General features: G+C 42.8%; 2 protein-coding genes across 4 annotated transcripts in view; both read right to left on the reverse strand.

The window, feature by feature from the left end:
• Nucleotides 1-22,653, reverse strand: part of RABGAP1L (RAB GTPase activating protein 1 like) — a 239,259-nt gene that overhangs the window by 136,037 nt on the left and 80,569 nt on the right. The gene's annotated exons all lie outside the window — the stretch shown is intronic.
• Nucleotides 15,771-16,984, reverse strand: GPR52 (G protein-coupled receptor 52). Its single transcript, XM_062581542.1, has one exon. The coding sequence runs from the start codon at nt 16,982-16,984 to the stop codon at nt 15,899-15,901; it is 1,086 nt and encodes a 361-aa protein (XP_062437526.1). The 3' UTR covers nt 15,771-15,898.

Here is a 22,653-nt window from a genome sequence, read left to right on the forward strand (position 1 = left end):
GTTTCAGCTCACTACAGGCTAGGAAAATTTTACAGATCTTTAGAAATAAAGCAACACCATTTCTAGCACAGCCCTGCTTTGCTAACAACACCCTTTAAACGTTATACCGGTTTTAAAAATTTGTAGGATGTGAGGCAGTTACAACAACTTTTCCAATACTGTATAACTCATACTTAATGCTCATATGGAGATAGTATTTACAGATAGTGCAATTTCTAGGAAACATTTTACTACTAATCCAAGTCTTCAGTTACATAAACCCTGAAGCTAGAAGAAACGCAGCGAAGGAATGGAGGTTGTCTGCTTCTTGGCATTAACACAGAGTTAAAAAAAAAAAAAAATCTCTGCTCAATGATGTAAGGAGATAGAAAAACAAATGCTGTTGATTCCACCAGAGAAGAAATGGGATTTATTCTTATCCACTTGCCACCCACCTAGCAGCATTTAAAAATGATTCCTTTTATATTAGCTGAAGAACGGTACAAGCGACCTCATTCTACCACGTAGCCTGGGAGCTGGAGACAAGTCTGACAGTCGAGTTAGTTTGTTAGAAGTGCAGCACGCTCCAAAATTAAATTTCACTGAAATGCAGCAAGATCAAGCTATCCATCAAGTGTGCCACAGATTCACAAGCTGCCCTTTGTGAAAGGAAGGGAAAACGGACTGAGGCAAGTCACCATTTGATTTGCCTTTGTTTTATTGCCTTTTCCCATGTATTGCTCAAGCTCTCATCAGCGGCCCCTGTGCCCTCCCAGCTCGGACGCTTCCCTTCGCAAAGCGATTCTGAATCTTGGAAAGCTGCTCTGAGGAGCACAGCTTACTTATTCTGCAACTGTTTTCTGTCATGTATTCATTGCTTGTGCCCTGGAGACTTCCAGTTCCCAATTTAACCTCCAAAAGAGTGGTATTTTATCCGAATACCATAACTTTAATCCATATTCAGAAAGGTTGCCTAACTCTTCTTTTCAAAACGTGGCTTTGAAAAGGATTCAAACCATCTGGTTCCTTTCAGTCCCCTCCTCTCACCAATTTTCCTCCTCTTCTCCCATCACGCTGCTTCCATTCGGGATGCTCTTAGCACAACACAACAGGGGATATTTTCCAAGCATGTACAAAAAGACTGCAAACACCTGACTGCAACCACAAGGAAAAGGACAACCGAAGAGAGAAGACTGACCACACAGATGCAATTAACACAATACAAATGGATGGAAAAATGAGGAACGGGAACCGAACCCACTCTGTAGAGGGACCCATTAAGTTCACTTCATAGTAATGTTTACGGCAGCAGCATAACCTTCGACTCCAGGATGCCAGCTCAGCAGCCAGAAATAAAGAGGAGCTATGTTAAATATCCAAATCCCTAACTTGGCTAAAAACAAACAATCGAAGAAGAAGTGGAAGAAAATGATCCAATTTCAAATCTCAGTGAGTTTACAGGCTTTTATCCGTGGGTTTTATTTACTTGTTTCAGTAACAGATTCACATATGCTGAACGACTTGGCTGGGATTTGGGGTTTCTCAGCAACTCTGCAAAATCACCCCAGGCCAAAGCAGGAGCCCCAAAAGGGTACCTGGGACCTCGACCCTAAATTCCCAGGTTTGAAAGGCTGTTCCACCTCTCCCTGTTACATCTTGAAGATGATCATTGTATGCAAAAGCTCTCATAGTTGTATGATGTAATTTTTGCCTCAAAAAGGCCTGGTCTTCTTGATTATTTAGTGCCCCTCTGGAAGCCATTTGAGAATGACCTTTAAATTTAAATGTCCTGCGGATATCTACCATGTAACACCGCGCTCTGAAAAATGGAGCAGATGACAAAGCAACACTGATTGATTTGTGCCTGAACTGCAAGCCTGAGAATTGCCATTCAGAACACCCTGGCTTGTTCCAGGGGCTTTGCAGAGCAGATAAAATCCTTTAAAACTTAAAGAAAGATCTCAAAATAAAGATCCAAATCAGCCACGGACACAGCACATTAGAAACAGAGGAACGAGGTTTTACTGATCCACCGGAAGAGGAGCAGAGAGAAAAGGAGAGGGAAAAAAAAAGAGAAGAGATGGAGAGAAAAAGATAAATAATGACAACCTAAAAGGGGAAAATAGTGAGGACCTGTCTGATCAGTTCTTGCTCGAATCTGAACGCTAAGATTACTCTTCCCTCTACCAGAACACATAACGTTCTCCAGACTGACTGGATAGGTAATTTACACCTGCAATCAGAAGTGAAATAACGTTACTTAAAGTCTAGGGAATAGGAACAGAACAAACTAAGAGACTGAAAAGGCACCAAAATAGATAAAGTTTGAATCTACAGACTTTTTTCTTAATAAAAAGATGTGTAATCACCAGAAAAAAAGCAATTAAAAAAAAACTAAAAGGAAAATGCTGCTTGCTTTTCTAAGTAATCTTCCAATATACAGTTCTAAGAGAACAATTTTTTCTAGAGATGAAACTACCCCGAGGATACAAATTAAAACTAGGGAAGGGAACGATGGCTGTACAAGCTTCTCTTTTCTTTCACACTCAGTCCGACTGGGAGAAATAAATTAACTACCCACAAGCACAAAAACAGCACTGCTCCAGAAGCCAGCACTGGACAGTAACACGAGAAAAAACAGACTCAAAAGCAAGGCATAAGATTTCAGCCAAAACATTCTTAAAACGCAGACCTACGCGAGACCTCCCCGACCGCCGTTGGGGAACGGAGGCTTCGTAGCGTCGCGCGCAGCAACGACCCGCTGCCACCCGCTTGTGTTTTGCTCCGCTCGCTTCAAGGTTTCGCTAACGTGCCCTGGATCGCTTCCAAGCCCCACCTGGGGTTCAACCCGCAGGCCCAGATGGCGGCGAGGAAGGACGTCCTCCTTCGGCCTCGCCTGCGCCGCAGCTCCCCTTACGTAAGCCCCAGCGATAAGCCGGCGCAGGGCGCGCTGCTCAGACCAAAAGAGCTGTAAGGGGGTCACCGTGCCGTCGCGCCGGCTCTACGAGACAGCGAGAGCACCAAGGCCTGCTCCAGATCTCGCCTCCGAGCGCTCAAACACGCCGGATCACCGCGCAGCCTCTGCCTCGCGTGGCGGGAAACGTGGCGCGCGGGACCACTCGAGCGCTCCTCGAGGGGTTTTAACCCGCCGGCGCGCAGGCGCCGAGAAAGCCCCGGCTTCCGCCTTGCTCTGGGGTGCTCTGCGTGAAATCCAGCTTTGAAAGCTTTAAAACCCAAACCGCAGAATGCCAAGTCTAAAAGACTTTGGTACAGACTCACATTTATCCCTACGCACCATTTTACTCTCTGTGAATAATTTTATTAAGAGATAAAATGACTGTCAAGTGAAGGTTGCCCATTTTGCAACCTATAACTATCTACATAATCCAGATCTGAGTCTTTAAAACCAAGAGATCAAAAAACAAAAGCAGTAACAACAAAATCTTTTCTGGTAACTGCCAAAAATGAACCGAGAATCAAACTACTATTATGAGAATTTAAAAAAATAGGTCTACACTTCATATTCAAATGATCTTTTTTAATCCTAGTATTAATATTGAAATTATTATAAATATGCCTTTTGAGTAGCTTCAGAGTCAAGCTTCTGCTAGCAATCTTCTGCTGCTCTGAGTTTCTAAGGGGTGGCAAGCCGGACGCAAATGCACAAGCAGACAGGCTCTCGCAATCAAAAATCACTGCGCGCATGGTCCCAGAGTACTGAATTCGCGTTCCGAATCGACCTGTGAATTCAGGAACCTCCAAGGATGACGAAACATAAATGTAACCACTTACTGTATGCTAATATTGCCCCAATTTTGACAGAAAGTGATTAACAGGAAAGCAGGTCCACTCAAATACAGCTAGAAACGCTGCTGCAAAGAACCTGAAAGAAGTGAAGAGACCGAACGCGTAGGAAATTTCCCACTGAACCGAGAGAAACGTTTTGTCCAGTTCTACCAGCACAACACCGAAAACAGGGGATTATCTTGTTGTTAAGAATAAAAAAGTCTTGAATAAGAAACAGAGGACAGAGGAATAAGATCCTCGAGGAATAAGATCCTCGGAGGACGCCAAAGGGGCTCAAGGAAGCACGGCATCCAGCCACCAAAACCTCTGCACAGCGGCACACAGCTAAGCAACAGCTTGCACGTTCTGAACACCGGTGCTTCCCGCAGAAAATATACCATGTTTCCCGTAAGCTTTGAGCTTTCAACTCCAACTTCAAATGGGCTAATATTCTGCACTGCCCCAGCTGACAGAGAAGAAAAATTAGGTTTAATCTTGCCTGGTACACTGGTATCTCAATGCCTTGCATTTTCATACAGTCGTGTTTCACTTCAAGGGAAAACGCTCGCAACGCTGTTTAATTGCAACGCGAGGCAGTTTTCTGAACAGCGCTGGGCGAGGACCACACCGAGAGGCGTAACTGCAAGTTTAGCCAAGCTCCTTGGAATTCAGGCGCACAAATTCTGAAACAATATTCTGGAGTTCTGCTTTCTAAACTGTCACGTGTTCACCATAACAATCTGTATTTAAAGCCTTTAATAATCTTGTAAAGTAATGCAGCCTAACAGTCTTACAACTTTCTTAAATGGAAAAATTGATGCTGTTATTAAATCCTTCTGGTCAACTTACCCTGAAAATGGTTTGAAAAGAGGAAACGTAACACAGCAAACCGGAGCTGATATATAGTCTCCCTTTTTTCTTTAAGGTTACATGCATTTCAGCAGCTTTAACAGAGATGAGAAACAGGATTTTTTGAACATTATGTTAACAAATTGTCTTCAGTGGAGCACACAAACACAGAGATGCATGCTTTTTTCTTGTGGCAATTTCATCCTTATTAGCAATGCTTCTAACGATTTCCCTTCCACTGTCACGGAAGGGGTCACAAGTAACGTGGCGCCCTTGCCGAAAAATCAGAAGACCTGGGGCCTTCTGTATCCCTGATTGGCTTGGTTTTCTCTATTCAGTCTGAATTCCTTAAAATTCCAAGATTCCCTTGAAGTTGAAAGGAATTCTGGTTGCAGAAGGGAAGAAGGGGTATATTTATGGATGTAATATATACATATATAATTAATAATAATAAGCTACCACACTTAAAGAGCTGCAAAAATGCTTTTTGATGAAAATATTGCAGTTTCCCAACTCTTAAACTGAAATTTCTCTGTGTATATAAAAGGAAACAGTGCTATAAGGTATGAAACATTTGTTGATGGCTATGCCTCCAACCTTCAGTATTTTAAATTACCAGTAACATGACTAATGTTTCCAAGAAGACAATAGAATAGAACAATATGAACCAAATATATACCTGAAATTTCAAAATCTGTTGCATAAGAAATATTCTTTTTCAAATAGAAAGTACATACTCTTCGGTCTCAAAATAATTAATTTGTAAGGAAGAAAAATAAAAACACCCAAGGTCTTGCTAGTTGCTGCGTGCTCACTTAGATCCTTCTGCAAGAACACAAACAAGACATCTTCAGTCATAAAATAATTTAAACATTGACACTGCAAGCTATAGTTTTGTCCAACATCTTCCCATTCTTTTGGCCTCCTTGGTTAACAAGCAAGAGCAAGACTCAAGCTAGCCTCAAGGTCCAGTAATGTGCTGAATCACAACACAAGAAATCAAAATTGAGCAGAGGAAATCAACTTTATGATTTAGATAGTTAAAGACAAGGCAATATAGTTTATACAAAGCATCTAGGGATGAAGGGACCAAATACAGCCTTGAACGCCTCCTGAACATTGCATCTTATTCACAGGACTACTAGTGCTGGTTTTAAAAGAAAATGAGATGTTTTTTGGGGCAAGCCCATGTTAACTGATCTAACTGCAAAATTAAAGGAGTAGGAGGAAACCGTTCTCTTCTCCAACCCCTGGCCAGGACATACAGTCATGGAGGTAAGTTAACAGGCAGAGCAAACTACCCACTGTGTCCAGCTCCATAAGTATACCAACCCTAGGCCTAGTCTGAATTTTGATTTCATTTCCGAATGGCTTGATTTCAGGATATAAATGACATGCTACTGATTACCAGTGGAACAACACAGCCATCCTCAAGCCTTTCCCTGTTAGGGCTCACGAGGGTATTTGCCTTGCAGACCATGCAATACTGCATGCAAATCAGCACAACTAACGCCAGTGATTTCTGACAGCCGGAGAAACACCAATCAGTTGTTGGGAACTGACAACTATGTTGCCAGCCACAGCAGGCAGATGTGGAAATTCCCTCAAGGACTTAGTCCCTCCTGGATTACAGCACTGCCGTCTCTGCAGCGTTGGTGACCTCCATGTCACTTATCGTAGCAGCTGGACACAACAAGTTTTCTAACAACATGATGAAGCAGAACTGACACATTGGATCTTTCCTAAACCAACTGGCACTTTGAAGGGAAACTTGACATAGCAGCACAAAGGCAACTCTCCTGCTCTCTCGCTCTGCAGGCAGAGAAAAGCTCTCACATTAGTCACACGGGGTTAAGATGCCCTTAAAAAAATCACAGAATCAGTAATGCTCTTAACTATTAGAATTATTCAAAAAGAAGTAAAGTTTTTCCCCCAATACTTGATATTAAAACTAGATAGAGTCCCCAACAGCCCTGCTGTGACTGTGCGCTTCCAACTGGCTTTTTGCCGGGGGGGCCAAAAAGACGGGTGCGTTTGTGCACACAGACCCTTCAGCTCCCCCAGCCACCTTCCACACGCACTCACACAAAGATGCACAGTCACAGGTGTTTATTTTTCACTCAATTTTATTCATAAAACAGCTGTTCTTTTCCTGATAGACAGAATATATGCATTCTTTTCCCGATAGAACATGAAAATAAGTATCCAAGGTTAGTATTTGCAAAGTAATAAGCATGTAGCAAGGCAACAGCAGGAACATAAGAGCAGACATTTTAGGTCCACTCATAGTTCCCCTAGCTTTAATACTGTCTGCAGCAGCAGCTAGTAACAGATGTCTAAGGAAAAGCAGGAGAATAGGACAAGTAGAGAGCGACGATTCCCCTATTCAAGTCTCCCAGCCGCCGGTGATTTGCAGCATATGGTCTCCCAAGCAAGATGTGTGGTGACAGCACATTAATACATTATTCCTCCTCGCATTTCCCTGAATCACTTTTTAAGCCATGCCAGCTTTTGGCATCCACAGTGTCTTCTGCCAGTGAATTCCACAATTTAACTACGCACGGGGCAGAAAGGTACTTCTGTTTGTCTCCGCACTGCAGTCTCAAATCTTCTGCAGTCCAAGAGAGACAATGAGCAACTACATCCAGCTGATGTTCCCCGTGACATCCATGACTCTGTGGACCTTTCCTATTCCCTCACACCTTAGCCTTTTCTAGGCTGGAAAATCTTAGTCATTCTAATTCTTCTTCAGAGAAGGAGTGCTTTATCTTGAAGCATCTTCCTGACAGTGAAAAAAGGGCTGCTTTTCTTCAGCACAATTACTTACATTCGTTCCTTGAATTTCACCTGCCACCTGAACTTAGAACCTTTCCCAAAATAAAGTATCAACAGGTATTCCTCACCTACATCGCATTTCAAACCTCTTTTTACCAATGTAGAAACTTGCTGGGTTTTTTGATATGGGTTTGTTTGTTTGTTTTTTAGTACAAACAGAATACCATTATTACAAGAATACTTCACCACTGTTTTTATTTTGGCAACAGTTAAAATATAGATGTCATTAATGAAGTGAAATTCATAAAATAAGATGACCAAAGCACAAATGTATCACAGCCACCAAGTGTCACAGACATAATTTTGCCCTCAAAAGCTTCCCACGTCTGAGCAAATCACAGAAAGCAGTTGCAAATGCATAGGGATAAAATGGAGAAAACTTGCAGCTGCGCTTAAGCAGTGACCCTCATGTACTTTCATTCAAGTCAATGGAAATACTGAGAATAACTATAGTAACACAAAGTACCTCCACAAATCACAACCAAAATGCTGATTCACGACCGAAAAAAGAGCTGCTTTAGTTAGTAACATCTACAGATAAAAATCAGTAACAAATAATGTTTTAGCCCAACAGCAGAGGCTTGCATTCTCAGATGAAAAACATCCGCAGAAACCATTTCTGCAACCTTGAGGAGGCCAGGACAAGCAAAATCTACTAAGCAGGGTACACCAACAAGCACCTTCTTTTCAACGCAGCGAACGCAGCCTGAGCAGATTTCAGAAGAGACGTATTGCTTTTGAAGGGCATGACCTTGCTGATATTCTCAGAAAGGCTTCTGCCTGAGTCAAGTAAAGAACACATTTCAGTATCTGCCCAGCGGAGATTAGTTAAAAAAGGAAAAATACTACCCCCCCCCCCAAAAAAAAACCAACCCTCAACCAAAATAAAATTAAGTAAAGCATTGCTAGAAATGGAAAATAATTAATTGGTTGTGAGTTCCCAAGATACTAAACCACAGAAGAATACCTTCTCCAAAGAAACTTGCCTGAAATGAAAAAGGGTCATTTATAACTGTAATTAAAAATCTAAAGAATAATTTAATTATGGTCGCACATAATTAGGTTTATAGTTACTAGATTTCATGACATTTTATGTCATCTTCATGAGCGAACACGGGTAATCACCTGGACAACATTAAGCAGCCAGTATTACAGTGGAAGCAGGTTTGGGTAACGGGCTTTCATTTACAGCCTGCGTTTGCCGTTTTGGCTTTGGTTATTTCAGTACACACTCAGTGCTCATCTGACTCCAGCCACAAAGTGGTCCCCAAAGCCCTTGAAATAAAGAAAAAACACCCCGAAACTTTGCCATTACATGACTCTTCTCAACCCTTAGGTATAGCCAGTTGCATTAAAACTCATTATAGAAACTGGAGTGCCCAAATCAACCTGATTAGAGTACCATTTTCTTCTGAAGATTCTGTTCATCTGCTGAGGACAGAGATGAGAAAAATTAATCTGTTCTTGACCCAACGACGAGTCATTGCTCCTAGTGCACAGAGCTCCTGCTCGAAATTGCTAGGAATTTCCTCACCATCAAAGCCCCTAACCAAGAAGCTCTGCAAAACCCTTGTTGAAGCAGTTTAAGGCGCTACTGCCTTCAGCCGTCTAGCCCGTTCCCAGCCCTACCCGCCGGAAAAACTACTTCAGGGAAGGGCTGAGCCTCCCTGCGGGCACGCGCAGCCGCAGGCTCCTTCGCGGCGATCGCAGCGCTTCACCTGAGGGGCTGCCAGCTCTGCCGCCTCGACGCACGGGCCCTACGCTTCGTCTCCCGCAATGAAGAGGCCAGGGAGGACCTGAGCGCCGTAATGGGTTACTAAGCGTTTAAAACCCTGCGGGTTTTACAGCGGACGTCTTTCACGGGTCGGAACAGCTTTTCCTGAACGTTGAAAATATCATTCACCCATTTTAAAATTCCGAATTTAGCTATCAGACAAGGAGAGCTTCTAAGTAACACGTGCACACACATAAGCAACACTTGAGAGATCATACACATACTAGAAACCTTCCCTGGGTACAAATACTTGAAGATTTTCCTACCTGAAGTGTATGAAATTCAAAATCCTTGGAGGCTCTGCCATAAATGGACTCCGGTTGCTCCCAGGGAACACACCTCCGGACTTTCCCCACTACCCTATTTTTCATTCAAATCCCTCCTAAAATTGACTGCTTCCGCGAGGAAAAGGATCTGTGGTTATTTCCATAAACACGCAGAAGAAAAAAGCCAGTCAGCACACATATTGCATTTAGAGAACCCAGCGAAACAAAAAGCAGGACCGGGAGCAAGACGCAGAGGTGCCCTCCCGCGACGTGCCCGCGCCTCCTCTTCCCAACCTCCGCCTTCGCCACTCTCTCTAGTGCCACCGGCGGAAAAACTTCCATCGCAAGCTTTAAGGCAGCATGACCGTAGCATTTAAGAAAATAAACAAAAAAACAACCTTCTTCCCTAGTAATCATTGCACTTATAGAAGTTACCTGTGAGCAGAATCACCTTTTTTGGTTCAAACTGAGTCACCTGGTGATTAAGAGCAACTAGAAGAGGCTTTAGCACTTCTGTTGCATCCTCCTCAAGAGGGTTAAGTTTGATAGCAGTTGGCATAAGACACTGATAAAATCCCAAAGATCTTCAGGCATTTTTACTGCCTGAAATTGCTTTTCCTAGCCTCCCATCAGCACGGCTGAAAGCACTAAGGTTTCCTTACATTCACCATGTTCTTTGCAGTACTTTGACAAAGAAAAAAAAAATCCACAGAAATTAAGGATGTTAAAGTGAGATTAGTTTTCACTACTATTTTTCCTACAGGTATGTCAGAGAACAGAGCCATTTACAGCTTTTCCTCCGTTCAGAAACTGTTCCTGTAACATGCGAAACTCGTGGAGCTCAGGTCGTATTTCTGGAAGGACTGTCCTAATAGCAGATAGAAAAAAGGAACTATGCCATCTAAGATTGACTGGAAAAAAAAAAAACTGTGACAAAGAACTTACCTTAAATAGCCTCCTAAACTGCTTTCACCCCACTAATTTGTAGGAATGACAGTCATTTGTTCACAATTAAAAACGTTTAATGACTGCAAACATCTATGTATAACTCAGTATACAGCTAAAAACAAGACAATTTAAATACATGTATTTCAAATAGAAAAGAAAAAGCCCAGATTTTACTTAAACGACATATTTGCTACCGACAAAAACCATGTAGTCTTTGAAAAATACTACCTTTAGGTTGCAGAAAAATACCGTAAGTGACAAGAAAACAACCTCAGTGATGCTTCCTTTTCTGAAAGGCCTTAAAAATTAACCAGCAGCTAGTTAACAAAGCCACGTCAGTTTTACCATGCAAACATAAAACTATTTTATGGGAAGAAAAAAATATATAAAAAGGGGGGGGGGCAGAATAACTGCAATTCAGATCATTAGGAAAATGATGTACCACTCCTCCCATAAAACAGCCTCTGGAAAAGGAGAGGAGTAAAAGGGTGACTAAAGGCAAAGGCTGAAACTTCTCCTTTTGGTAGCAGTGACAGGGACGTGGGAAGAGGTGAAAATTAGCTGCTCCTGGGAATGGGTGGGGAGGCCACTGCCACCTCCCTGCCACGGTGCCCCCACGGCAATTTTGGCCTCAGGAACCACTGGCACTTCTGCTCCAGGACCACCACGTTGCTAGGCACGCTGCAGCTGCTTTTGGAGGTTTGTTAAAACCATAACCCCCCAGAGACCAAGGGCTCGGATGCAGAGATACAGGATCCTCAACATTCAAACAGTGGCATTACAAAAATCCATGTTTTTGTTTGCTTGGCTGCACCCCTAATATGGAAAGATAAAATAATTTCATGTTGAGAAACAACTGTGCAGCAGTATAAAAGCTGACGCATATCTCCTCAGCTCCAGATACTGTTGCAACAACTTCTGTTTCTATTTAAACTCCATTTGTCTTACGCTAGATAACAAGCTAATGACACAGCTAATCTTTACATTGATACACTTGCCTCAATAGCCGATTTCTGATACTGACTGGTAAGCTACTTTACAAATAGATGTATATATAATTCGTTTTTTTGAGTATGAAATCTAAATGTGATTACAGATATTCAGCTGGCAAACATGAATGAATTAAAAATATTTGTAAAAACAATATAAATGCTATTTATAAAAGATCTGCACAAACTGCATCTATGAAAGGTACCCTCAATAGATCAAAACACTCCAAACTGTTCACTAGAGGAAGCACAAAGATTTTGCACAAAAATCAATTTAGCATGATACCTCATGCTTCTCCAAATACAATTACAAAATGGCTTTCTAAGCAAAAATGAAGTAAAATATTACTATTTTACAACCAATAGGTAAACATTTAATATACAGCACTGTGCTTTTCATTACTACAGTTTTCTCTCCCTTTATAGAATAATATTAATATTGTAAAGAAAAATTCAACCTAGCAATTCCAGAAATTAAGGAAGCGCATAGATTTTGATAAGGAAAAAACTACTTCTCTGGTAGCACTTTAGCTGCCACTACTTTTTTTTTTTTTTTTTTTCCTTAGGTTGAAGACATGAGGTTTCAAAAACATTTATATGATCGATCTTTACATAACCTCTGTTACACAAGTTTTCAAGAGAAACGTAACGGCACAACAATCTACACAAAGGAGCTTTGCACATACTTGGTTTGATTACCTGTGAGACATACCTCTTCAATTTAACCTTTTAACATTTTGCCTTAAAAAAAAAGATGTTTTCTCTTGTGACTGGACACGGTTTTAAAGAACCAAGAGTTTCTAGCGACTCCCTCCATGTATCAGTATATGGAGAGAGTCGAACATTACATGTAATTATCAGCTCTGATTTGCTGAATGAGTTGAGCGTGCCCATTTCTTTGGCTAGTGTCAGGTCACCTATTTACTAGGTATTTTATAATACATAAAGACCTGTACGGACAGGAAGCCAGGGTATTACTCTCACAATATTTTGTGGAAGAGACACAAGTTTTAAAAGTCTCATTCCTTAATCTGATTTTCATACAAGGTCATGAGACTATATATAATGGCAGAATGAAAATCTTAAGTGATGAACTGGGTGACGGAAATTTCTGTTGGTCTGTCTTTACCCATCAAAATGTCCAGCCCTGCAGTATTCTGCAGCACCAGCTGGAACCTTCAGACAGCATTAATAAAACAGTAACAAACCTTCCCTGAACAAAAGTTAAAATAATGTTCTTAGAAAATACTTTGAAAAATGAAACCCACTTACTAAATTTAAACATTCATGTGACTGGTTACTATTATACGTCAAATCCTGTCCTTGAAAAGAGCAATAAGGAATGCAGCATTTAACTGTGGTGGGGATTTTTAATTTGACAGATTCCAGGAGACTAAAATTTACGGAGAACAGTATGATTTTTCCAGCAATTGAAATCAAGGGTCCAGATAAGCAAAATTAGCATTCTTACACTCACGTTAGCTATCACACACCTGCCCAAAGGAAAAAAGAAAAGTTCTTACATGCAGAGTTTGTAGTGTATCCCTAGAAAAGGAAGAAGTTAAAAAAAATAAAAAAAGAGAAAGAAAGAAAAAGAAAGAAAGGAAAAAGGAAAGGGAACCTATCATTTGTTTGCAGTGTGGTGGATTTCTACTACATTCTCTCCATCCGACTACAGCCTGAGGCAGAAGGAACTGCTCAGTCCCACCTGACAACTCCAGAAGCTCAGCACGATGGTAGAGAAAAAAGTATTGCTAACTCTGCCCCGCAGGGCAGCGAGCAGCGGGCTGCCAAGGGTACCTTCTGCTGCAGCCTCTTCAACGTGAAGCTCCCTTTCTGAGCTCCCGTTCGCAGGCGGTAAAGCTTCAAGTCGCGGTACATCAACTCCATTTGCTGAGGTTATACAAGTAGGGTTCAACTAAGGCACTACGAATACAAATGAGTCAGCCTGTGTATTTGTATGTATTTGTGGTTGCAGTACCATACTAGTAATAGATCTACTACCTTCAGGTTGGGTTTCCTGTTTTTAATGTAAGCTTTGTAAAACTATGAGTATTTTCTAGAGCTTCACTTGAGTGTCAGGAGGTCGCATCGAAACTTGTTACCAGGAATATCGACGAAAGCCAGAAGCGGGAAATGTCCAAGCATGGAGTGCAGGTGCAGAGCTACTTCATTGGTATGACCCAGTGTAGGTACAGAGCTACTTCACTGGCATGGAACCAGCCCAGTGAGTTGTGAGAAATTAGGTATTTCATCATTCCTTGACTAATTCTCGCACGCTGAAGACCTACTAAGTGGAAAACTAAATATAACAACAATGCTAAACGAGGTCCAAGTCTGTTCATAAGAAGAAAAGCCGGGGCTATGCAGCCCTGGAGAGCAGCAGTCAGCCAGAGAGAGCTTCTCAAATAACCAGTAACTTCTCAAAAGGAGGCAACAGACACATTCCCGGAGACGTGAGGCAGGACGAGGTATGTGCAAACAATACCGCTCATGTTTCGTAGTATCTGTCAGGGATAACTGTCAGCAACAGCTCAGCTTAGCTGAAGGACCGTTTCAAGTTGTATTTCAACCTGCTTTAAAGATTGTGCAAAGTTATAAACCAGCATAAATCATTAATGACTGCAAGCAAGCAGCTTTCAGTTTGGGATTTTAGATAGTTCATTCTTAAATTCTAACCCGAAAGAGCTTTCCCAGAGAACAGAGCATAACATCAGGGAACTAAAGCCAAGGCTGGTTTTGATATACACAGCACTACTTTATTCCACTGTTTCAGCTTTCTTACAGTTTTAAGAAGGTACAGGGGTTCAGAACCACCTCAGCAAAACAAACAGCACATACCTAAAGGAGATCAAGACTCAAACCACAGGTGTGCAAATGTGGTTAGCTTCTTTTACAAAAAGTAATAGGCACAATCTTTACACACGCATTTTGGTAAGAGAAGGAATAATAGTGCAGTGTGGAAAGGCACCAATGATCAATAATTGGGCCTTTTTAAAAAGCCAATAACTATCTAAGAAAATTACATTTGGTTCAAAAATAATAATTTAAATATTTCATTTATTGGCATGCATCTGAACCCCTGGCAAGTTATTACACAAACCTAGTATGTACCCTTGCAAAACAAAAATATTTAGTCAGTGGACCTGAAAGTCAGTCCACTGCAAAAGGAAATACTGAAGCTCCTTGCCTCTACTTAATACTAAACTGTCTTGTTCACCTCCTCCAAGGACACTCGTCTAACAAATATCTACTCACCAACTGCACAGAATTATTTCTCTTAAAGTACATACATATATATATATATATATATATATACACACACATACATATATATATACATATATATATATCCTGTAGCATTGACCTATTCCTTGTGCTATGAAAACAGTAGGCACAGACCACAAGTTACGTCTTCTCTTTAAAAAAATAAATAAATAAAAACAGTATGTGCAAGCTAGGTTCACACAAAGGATTGGCAGCTACAACAGTAAGCTATTTAGACCTTCCAAACAAAAGGTTTTCTTATTTATTTTTAATTTTCTAAGCGGTGATGCACACAACTGTGTGCCATTATCATATCTGCATTAGGATTATCTGTGTAGCCTATAAAGGAAAAGCTTTAGTACATCCTAACGGACACTACATCAATACTGTGTGCTAATTTAACAGGATCAAGAGAATGAAAGACTGAAGAAGTCATTGAGCATGGGTGACTGCGCTTACTCCGTTAGTCAGAAAGGGCCATTTCTTTCCGCAGGAAGAGTGATTTGGGACTCGGTCTGCCTTGTAGGCACCCTCAAACTAAGCCACTTCTGCATGATGGAACCTAGGGATGCACAGTATGGGAAAAAAGGGAAAATGAGAGGGAGCGGTTTTGTGAAAATTGTATCAAAATGTGCAATTTTATCCAAAAGCATCATGCCCGATGCATGTTTTATGCATTGTGGATTATTTGCTCAATGGAAAATTGTACAAGATGTGAGCAGGGAGCACGCTGATTAATAGTCTGCAACATCTACCATAAGTCCTCAGGAATATAATTTATGGATAGACACTTACTGTGTTGTTGATTGTTTCCTCTTAAATATATTTAAATTCAGAAGGCTACAGTATATTCTGACACAAAGATAATAAGACAACCTTTCTACAAGGGGAAAAATATAAGGTAGTAACTGACTGATTTTACAAAGAACCTCTTTTAATGTGCTAGTTATTTCGTGCCCTTTGGAAGATTTGAGTTCTGACTTTCTTCATCTTCTCTGTTGAATTTGTCTCCTCACAACAACACAAGAGCTGTATTTAAGTTCAGTGACCGCTCTTATAGCCATCTTTTCCTGTTCTGAAATCCCTTTTAAATTCATCTCTAAGACTATAGCAAACTATTCAAGTAAATATTTCTGTTCTGGCAAGTTTCCGGATATATCAAATACTATCAAAACTCCACGTTTGATTACATGCGCCAGTTCTCCTTAAATAGAGCAGGAATTAGCCCGTTTTCTCGGTTTAGGGTCCCGTACATCCCTGTCTTTTAAACACATACAAGATGAACATATTGTCTCTGACAGCCTCCGGAGTCCCAGTCTGAAAACACTGTTGGAGAGGCTATATATCACACAGTTGCAGAAACTATTGCTTATAGCAAGCCACGTTGTTAAGAAGGAAAGTGCTGGGTTTTCCAACACCCTGGAGCTCTCCAGCAGGAAGTATATAATATAAGGGAGCCACAGCACGTAGAACACGCTGGTTATCCGAAACAAAACCATGGCATAGCGGCGATCAGGGCTGTGGCCAGTCTCCCCAGCAGCATCCACTTCGTGGCTAGGAAATCGAGCTCTCCGATCATTTATCTCTTTGGTGTGCTGCCGGCAAATTTTAAAGATGTGGAAATAGGTGAAACATATGACAAAGGCAGCAGGAGCATATAGTAAGCACACAATAAAGCCCGTGAAATAGGCATTAGTTAGCCAGGAGGTAGCACACCATTCAAAAATATCTCCGTGGTAACCAGGTTTTCCCCAACCAAAAAAGGAAGGCAAGAAGATCAGACAAGAGTATATCCAGATCAAAATGATGCAGATTCTCAAGCGACATGGTGTGACCAGTTGATTATAGGAGAGAGGCTTTGTTATAGCGAGATAGCGATCCACACTGATGCAAGCAAGACATGCCATAGATACGCTTTTTAGCACAGAGATGATATATCCAAAAACTTGACATGTCAAGGACTCGTGGACACCTGTCGAATAGTGAAGCAGTGACAAAGTAGGAACCAAGCAGCTAACTCCAACAAAAAGATCAGCATAGGCCATGGTCTGAATAAAATAGCTGGTGGTATAATGATGCAGAAGTGGAGCACAGTGAAAAACAAATATAACAGTTAAGTTACCCGCAATAATTAAAAACGTTAGCAAGACAATAACAACTGTCTCAAGGATACAGATGTCAACTGCATTGTAGTGACCAAATCCAAGAGGGCAGGAGAGATGCTCAGATATGTTCATAACACTACTGCTCACATTCAGAGTCCTCCATTCAATCCATCTGGACTGGTTCATGCTTTATGATTAGGGAACACTGCGATCTGAGCTTTAGTGAGCAGGTGACCTGCTTAACAGCAGCTAAACTCTGCTTCAGCGTCTCACGATCTCTCTTTGTAGACACTGCCAGTGCTTACATTTGAGGGGGTTACAGTCCCATAGCTGTTGATGCCTCCTCAGCATCAGTGCATCACTCTGGCACACCTTAGCTTTAAGGAAAGAAACAAAGAAACAAAGAAAAAAAAGAAAAAAAAAAAGCCAGAAAGAGAAAGGCCACTGATCAGCTTCTCCAGTGCTCTTGACCAATCTTTAGCAAACACAAGGCACTTCTAAAACAAACAGGTACTGTGAGATACGCAAATAAATACTGAAGAGATACATTCATTTCCCAGGGAAGGAGGGGGGAAATCTGTGACTGCTTATTTTCCTGAGAAAGTCAGTTACTTTGGGATATAACAGGAGGAGGAAGCAGGGGGAGGGAAGGGAGTAATTTCAGTACAACTCAGGTTTCCTGGACCACCAGTTAAGGAGATAATCTTTGTAATGTCTCTACTTAAATCAGAGAAGGACTGGAGAGTGAAGGGAAAAGTTCACTGTATCATGCTGTCTTTTTTGGGTCTGTTCAGGAGACGATACTCTGTCTTACCTATGCTATTTGATTAGAAAGGTAAGGAAAACATTTTTGTCAAGGTTAATTCCAATAGACTCACCACTGTTTGGGTATGAATAATGAATTTTATTTGGAGGGAGACAGGTGGGGGAGAAGGCAGATTTGTCCTCTGACTCCCAAGAAAGAAAACATATATCTCGCATACAATGAGGAAGATTGTGTCTATTCATTTAAAAATGAAAATAATTTAAGAATAAAATTTGGAGATTTATGTCAATATTCACAATTCCTTTCAAGAGTTATAGTCCGTTACAAGCATTAATGCCAGAAGCATAATATTCAAGGTCCCCACAGACAAAACAAATCCTCTTGAATTTTCAGCAATGGTAATCTAAAATAATTCTCTTTGGAAACTATGCCCTATCTGCTACAGTGGATGAGTACACAGAAGTTCATAGGTATATCCACGATATTGCTCACCTCTGTAGCAACACCTGAATCATTTCACAAACCCCCATACAAGGCGAGCAGAAACTTCCATCTGCATTCTGCTGGGAAGCTAATGAAATGCTGATTTGCCTAGAAAAGCTGCCATTGTTTACTACGCTGTTATTCAGCTCCGTCTTCTGTGGAGTTTGGGGCTTTCTGGTTTTACCAGATCATCAGCATAATGAATAGTTGTTTAAAAAAAGATGTTCTTCTAAAAGCAGAACACTGCCTTGCTTATTCTATTTGCAGTTATGGAGCAAGCACACATTAAAAGCAAACATCTTCTGTGTTCAGTTTTAGGTAGATGCTTCGTTAGTTCAGGAATCATTAGGTAGGTTAGTAAGCGTATACAATCTTGTTTTCTGAAAGGCCCCTAAAATGCTAAAACCGGCTTTAATCCTAGAGTTCCTGAGTCTGGGCGACAGGCGGTGAGAATTAATCTATCCACATACACTGGTTTCCAAGGTCATTCAGATATTACATTGGCATTTGCTTTAAGTCCCTCCAAAAGTGCTAGAATCTCTCTGACGCTTTTGACAGTCCTTGCTGTGTCTTCAAGAGGAATGTCACAGGCTACAAAAGACAATTTTTCTTCACTTCCGTGGCAGCAGCTTGATAGAGAGCATTCTTTCTGGAGTTAATTTCCTGCCGTGCACCACCACACTGTACAGAAAGTCCTTTGGATTTTGTAGCACCGCAGCATACCTCCAGCTACTCGCTCCCTCCGGCTCCAGGCAGCGCAGCGCGGTACGCGCTCCCCGCTTCCCCGCGGCCGGTTACGGCGCCGGAGCGGTCGCTCTCACCTCCGCGCATCCTTATGAGCTGCTGCGGAGCGGCGCCCGCCGGAGCAGCCGCTGTGCCGCGCTCGGCCCTCCTCCTCCTCCTCCTCCTCCTGCCGCCGCCGCTCCGCCGGGGAGGCGGGCGCGCACCTGCGCCCCGGCAGCCGCTCGCCCGCGCCGCTGCCACTAGGTAACGGCGCCCGCCGGCGCCTCCGCGGCACCCCAGCGCCTTCCCCTTCCGACCGCCCAGCTTCAGATAAGCGGAGACAAACCAGGCTAAACGCAAAAGAAATCAGGCTGAAAAGCCACCGCAACGCCCAGAAATGCAGCGCTCAAACAGCTCCAGCCGCCCGGTTGTGCTTGTGCAGCTTGCTGTAGAAACTACCATCATTCCCTAATTGAAAGCATTTAGAAAAACCTACTCTCAGATTGCTAATTCCACGTGATTTGTTTATATATTGCCTGTAAACATTTAACTTGATTAAGTATTTCCCATGGGTGGAAATAAATCGTCTTTAAAAATTGCTTAGAAGACAAAATTAAGGCCCTCTAAAAATTCGTTATTTTCATAGTCAAGTTTTTATAAAAAAAAAAAAATCAGCCGTAACCAGTTCCAACAGTGTGTGAGACTTCAGTGGTTGAAATATATTGCAAACATCCTTAAGTACAAACATGTGTGAGTAAATGTTATTTTTCAAAAAGCGTATGCTTTTCAACCCAATGAACAAATTTCCCTATTCGTGTAGGGCATTGATGCTGTTATTCAGTGATTAAGGACCCAGCACTTGTTTACTTCGTAGTTCCTAAAAATAAAACAGGTAACAGGAGCACAATCGGGAAAGTTATCTCACGTATACGCTCCAGCCGCTCTCAGACACGGGGAGAAGCAGCGTACTGGGTATGAAAACACCGACCACTAAGTGGTATTTTGGGCTACAGACGAGCAAAATACATCCGTCAAGAATGGTATCAGAGGGTTTAACGAAGTCAGTCATTAAAACTACAGAGATTCGAATTCTTCCAGTTCACCGGCAAAGCACAGGCAGAAGTTCACCGAGTTTGGGGGGTTGACACCTCGCGCCTGGAGCGGAGTCCGGGCAGGCTGACAAGCGCGCCGCGGGCGGGACAGAGCACCCCAGCGAGGCAGCAGGGCGCAGGCGGCTTGCACGAACGTCGCGGTGAGCACCCCAACTCCCCCCTCCGAGGACTGAAGGGAAAACAAAAGCACTTGCTCACTCCCGCGCCTCAGAGCCGCAAATGGCTGCGGTGAGCGGAAGACGGAGCGGCGCCCGCGGGTGCAGCTCTCAGCGGTCTCCCCGCGTGCCCCGGGCGGCGCCGCTTTTGATTCCTCCTCTTCCCGCTCCTCCCGAGGGGAGCGGGGGGACCCACGAGCGTGTGCGAAGGAAGGGGAGCAAGGGGGACTGACCTGCCTCCCAGGCCACCCCACGGCGGGCACACGGCTGAGACATCCTAGAACAAACATCAGCCCCAAAGACACGAGGCGAGTCGGGTAAGCGATGCTTAAGCCTGAAGTTAGGCAGACCACAGAAAGCTGCAATCTAAGTAATCTTGGTACCGATCCGACTATTTAGAGCTACCACAACAACTCCCCGGTCATCCGCAGCTGCTTAGGAAGCCTCCGTGCCTACTGCTGCTGCGCACGCCACGTGCCCAGCTCTGATGATCCGCGCTCACATCACCCAGGCGCTTCGGGGCCCGCGCGAAACCCAAACGCTGCTCACCAGGTAGGAGAGCAGCGATATCGTCGACGGCAACCTCTGCCGCACGGTTTCCGCGGAGGCACCGCGCTTTCATCCCAGGACTTGCAATTAAAGTGACAGACCAATTCAAAAGTGAGGGAGTTCGACTGCTTTCTTTGTGGAGACACGAGCAGACTTCCCTTCCTGCGAAAAAGCCATGCCGCAAGCTGCCAGGGAGTTTCTCCAGCCCCTCAGCTACCCCCAGATCCCACCTCACCGTGGCATTTTCTAGGAAGGAAGCAGTGCAAGCTGCAACAGACTGACTGCACTGACTTGGGCTGTATTTGACGTACATTTGGAGGCAAGTGAAAATTAAAGCAGGAGTCAGCTAGTCTTAGCAGAACTATGCAATCCCAGGCAGAATTTTACAAGATGTGGCAATACCAAAACTTTGTTTCAGAGGCAGCATATTAAAAACGTGGAAACAGTTGTTTATAGAACAGGGGCATTTAAGTTTTTGACTCGGTTTTAAACAAAAAGTGCATCAGGATTTTATTATTTGCATTTAAAGAAAGCGAGAAAGAGAAAAGTGCTATACTGGAAGAACTTAATGGCCGCCACCGAGCCAATATTTTATCCCAGAATAAATGCCAGAGGTGGCTGTGCCCGATACGAGGACGGAGCCCCCCCAAGCTGAATGGAAGGAGCAATTAAGTCCTTCCGTTAGGAACTGCACGGTGCAGAAACAACAGAAGCGGCCGTCCCGAAGAGAGGACTCACCGTCCGACCTTGCGGCAGAGAGAGGCGACGGGGCAGGACCTGGAGCTCTGCCCACGAAAGAGCCCGCGAAAGCAGGAGGGGTGCGTGTGGCCCGGGGAGGAGGCAAGGGACAGCTTCTCAGGCAGGAAGAGCCAGAGCACAGGTAGATGGGGAAGCTCTGAGCAAGGGAACAATCTGTTATCCAGGTCTCTTATTCAGAAAGCCAAAGGACTCTTTCCAAACTCCTTTTCTGTAAGGAAATAGGGCTGATACAAGCAACTTCTGCAATGCACATCAACAACTATCTCATTCACACCACTCCTATCTAGTTTGGAGCCTTTCAGGGCTCTCTTTGTTAAGAGATTGGCTGGTCAGCTGGACCAAATGCACAACAACATTTCCTCTAAAATCTTTAAAAAAAGACATTGATTAGCACAGGGAGATGCAGCTGAGAATGTGAGATAGGGAACACAATAATAGTTACTTATTTAGATGTAGACCTGAATGACAATACGTATAAACAGATGTCTGCCAATCCCCGTTTCTTCTTCCCAAGTCTGTTTTTTATTATTTTCTTTTTCCCACTTTCTTCTCAGTCTACAGAACAAAGCTGTTTCTTCAGCTTTTTTATTTTGATCTTAAGTACCTCTGGCATTTATGTGACCAGCACATCATACAGACACTCTGATTTTATTCTTAATGCCTGCAAAAAATTGTGTTCAATAAAGCTTGCTTGTAAACACAGCTTAAAAAGAGAGGGGAGGAAGGGACAGCAGAAGTTGCCTTGAAGAGTGGATTGGTGGGTGGGGGGTTTATTTACTTTTTTTTTTTTTTTTCTTAATATCAGAGACTGTGGAGTTCAGAGTTACTCTCTGAAGTCAGACGGGTGCTGTAATTAAGCCTGAAATCAGTTTTATTTGTTATTTGGGATGTAAAGCTGCTTGCCAAGCATTCTTTTTTCTCAAGGCAATCAGACTCATCAGATAATTTAGGCTGGAAGGCACCTCTACATGTCACCTGGTTCAATCCCCTACTCAGGGCAGGGCTGACTTCAAAGTCAGACCCAACTTCAAATTTAGATCAGGTTGTTCAGGGACATATCCAGCTGAGTTTCAAACATCTCCAAGGATGGAGTTTTTGCAGCTTCTCCGGGTCCCTGTTCCAATGTTTCACCACACTCGCTGTGACCTTCCTCCCCCACTAATATCTACTGAGAATTTACCTTGTTGCAACCCATCACCAAGGCTAGACACGCTTGGGCAGTTAGGAAAATAAAAGTGGTTAAATAAATAGCAGTGGGGTGCAACTCTACCATGTCTTACTGAAAGTTTAACACGACATATTTCTCCA

The sequence above is a fragment of the Rhea pennata genome, chromosome 8, assembly GCF_028389875.1.
Source record: "Rhea pennata isolate bPtePen1 chromosome 8, bPtePen1.pri, whole genome shotgun sequence".
Classification (NCBI taxonomy): Eukaryota; Metazoa; Chordata; class Aves; order Rheiformes; family Rheidae; genus Rhea; species Rhea pennata.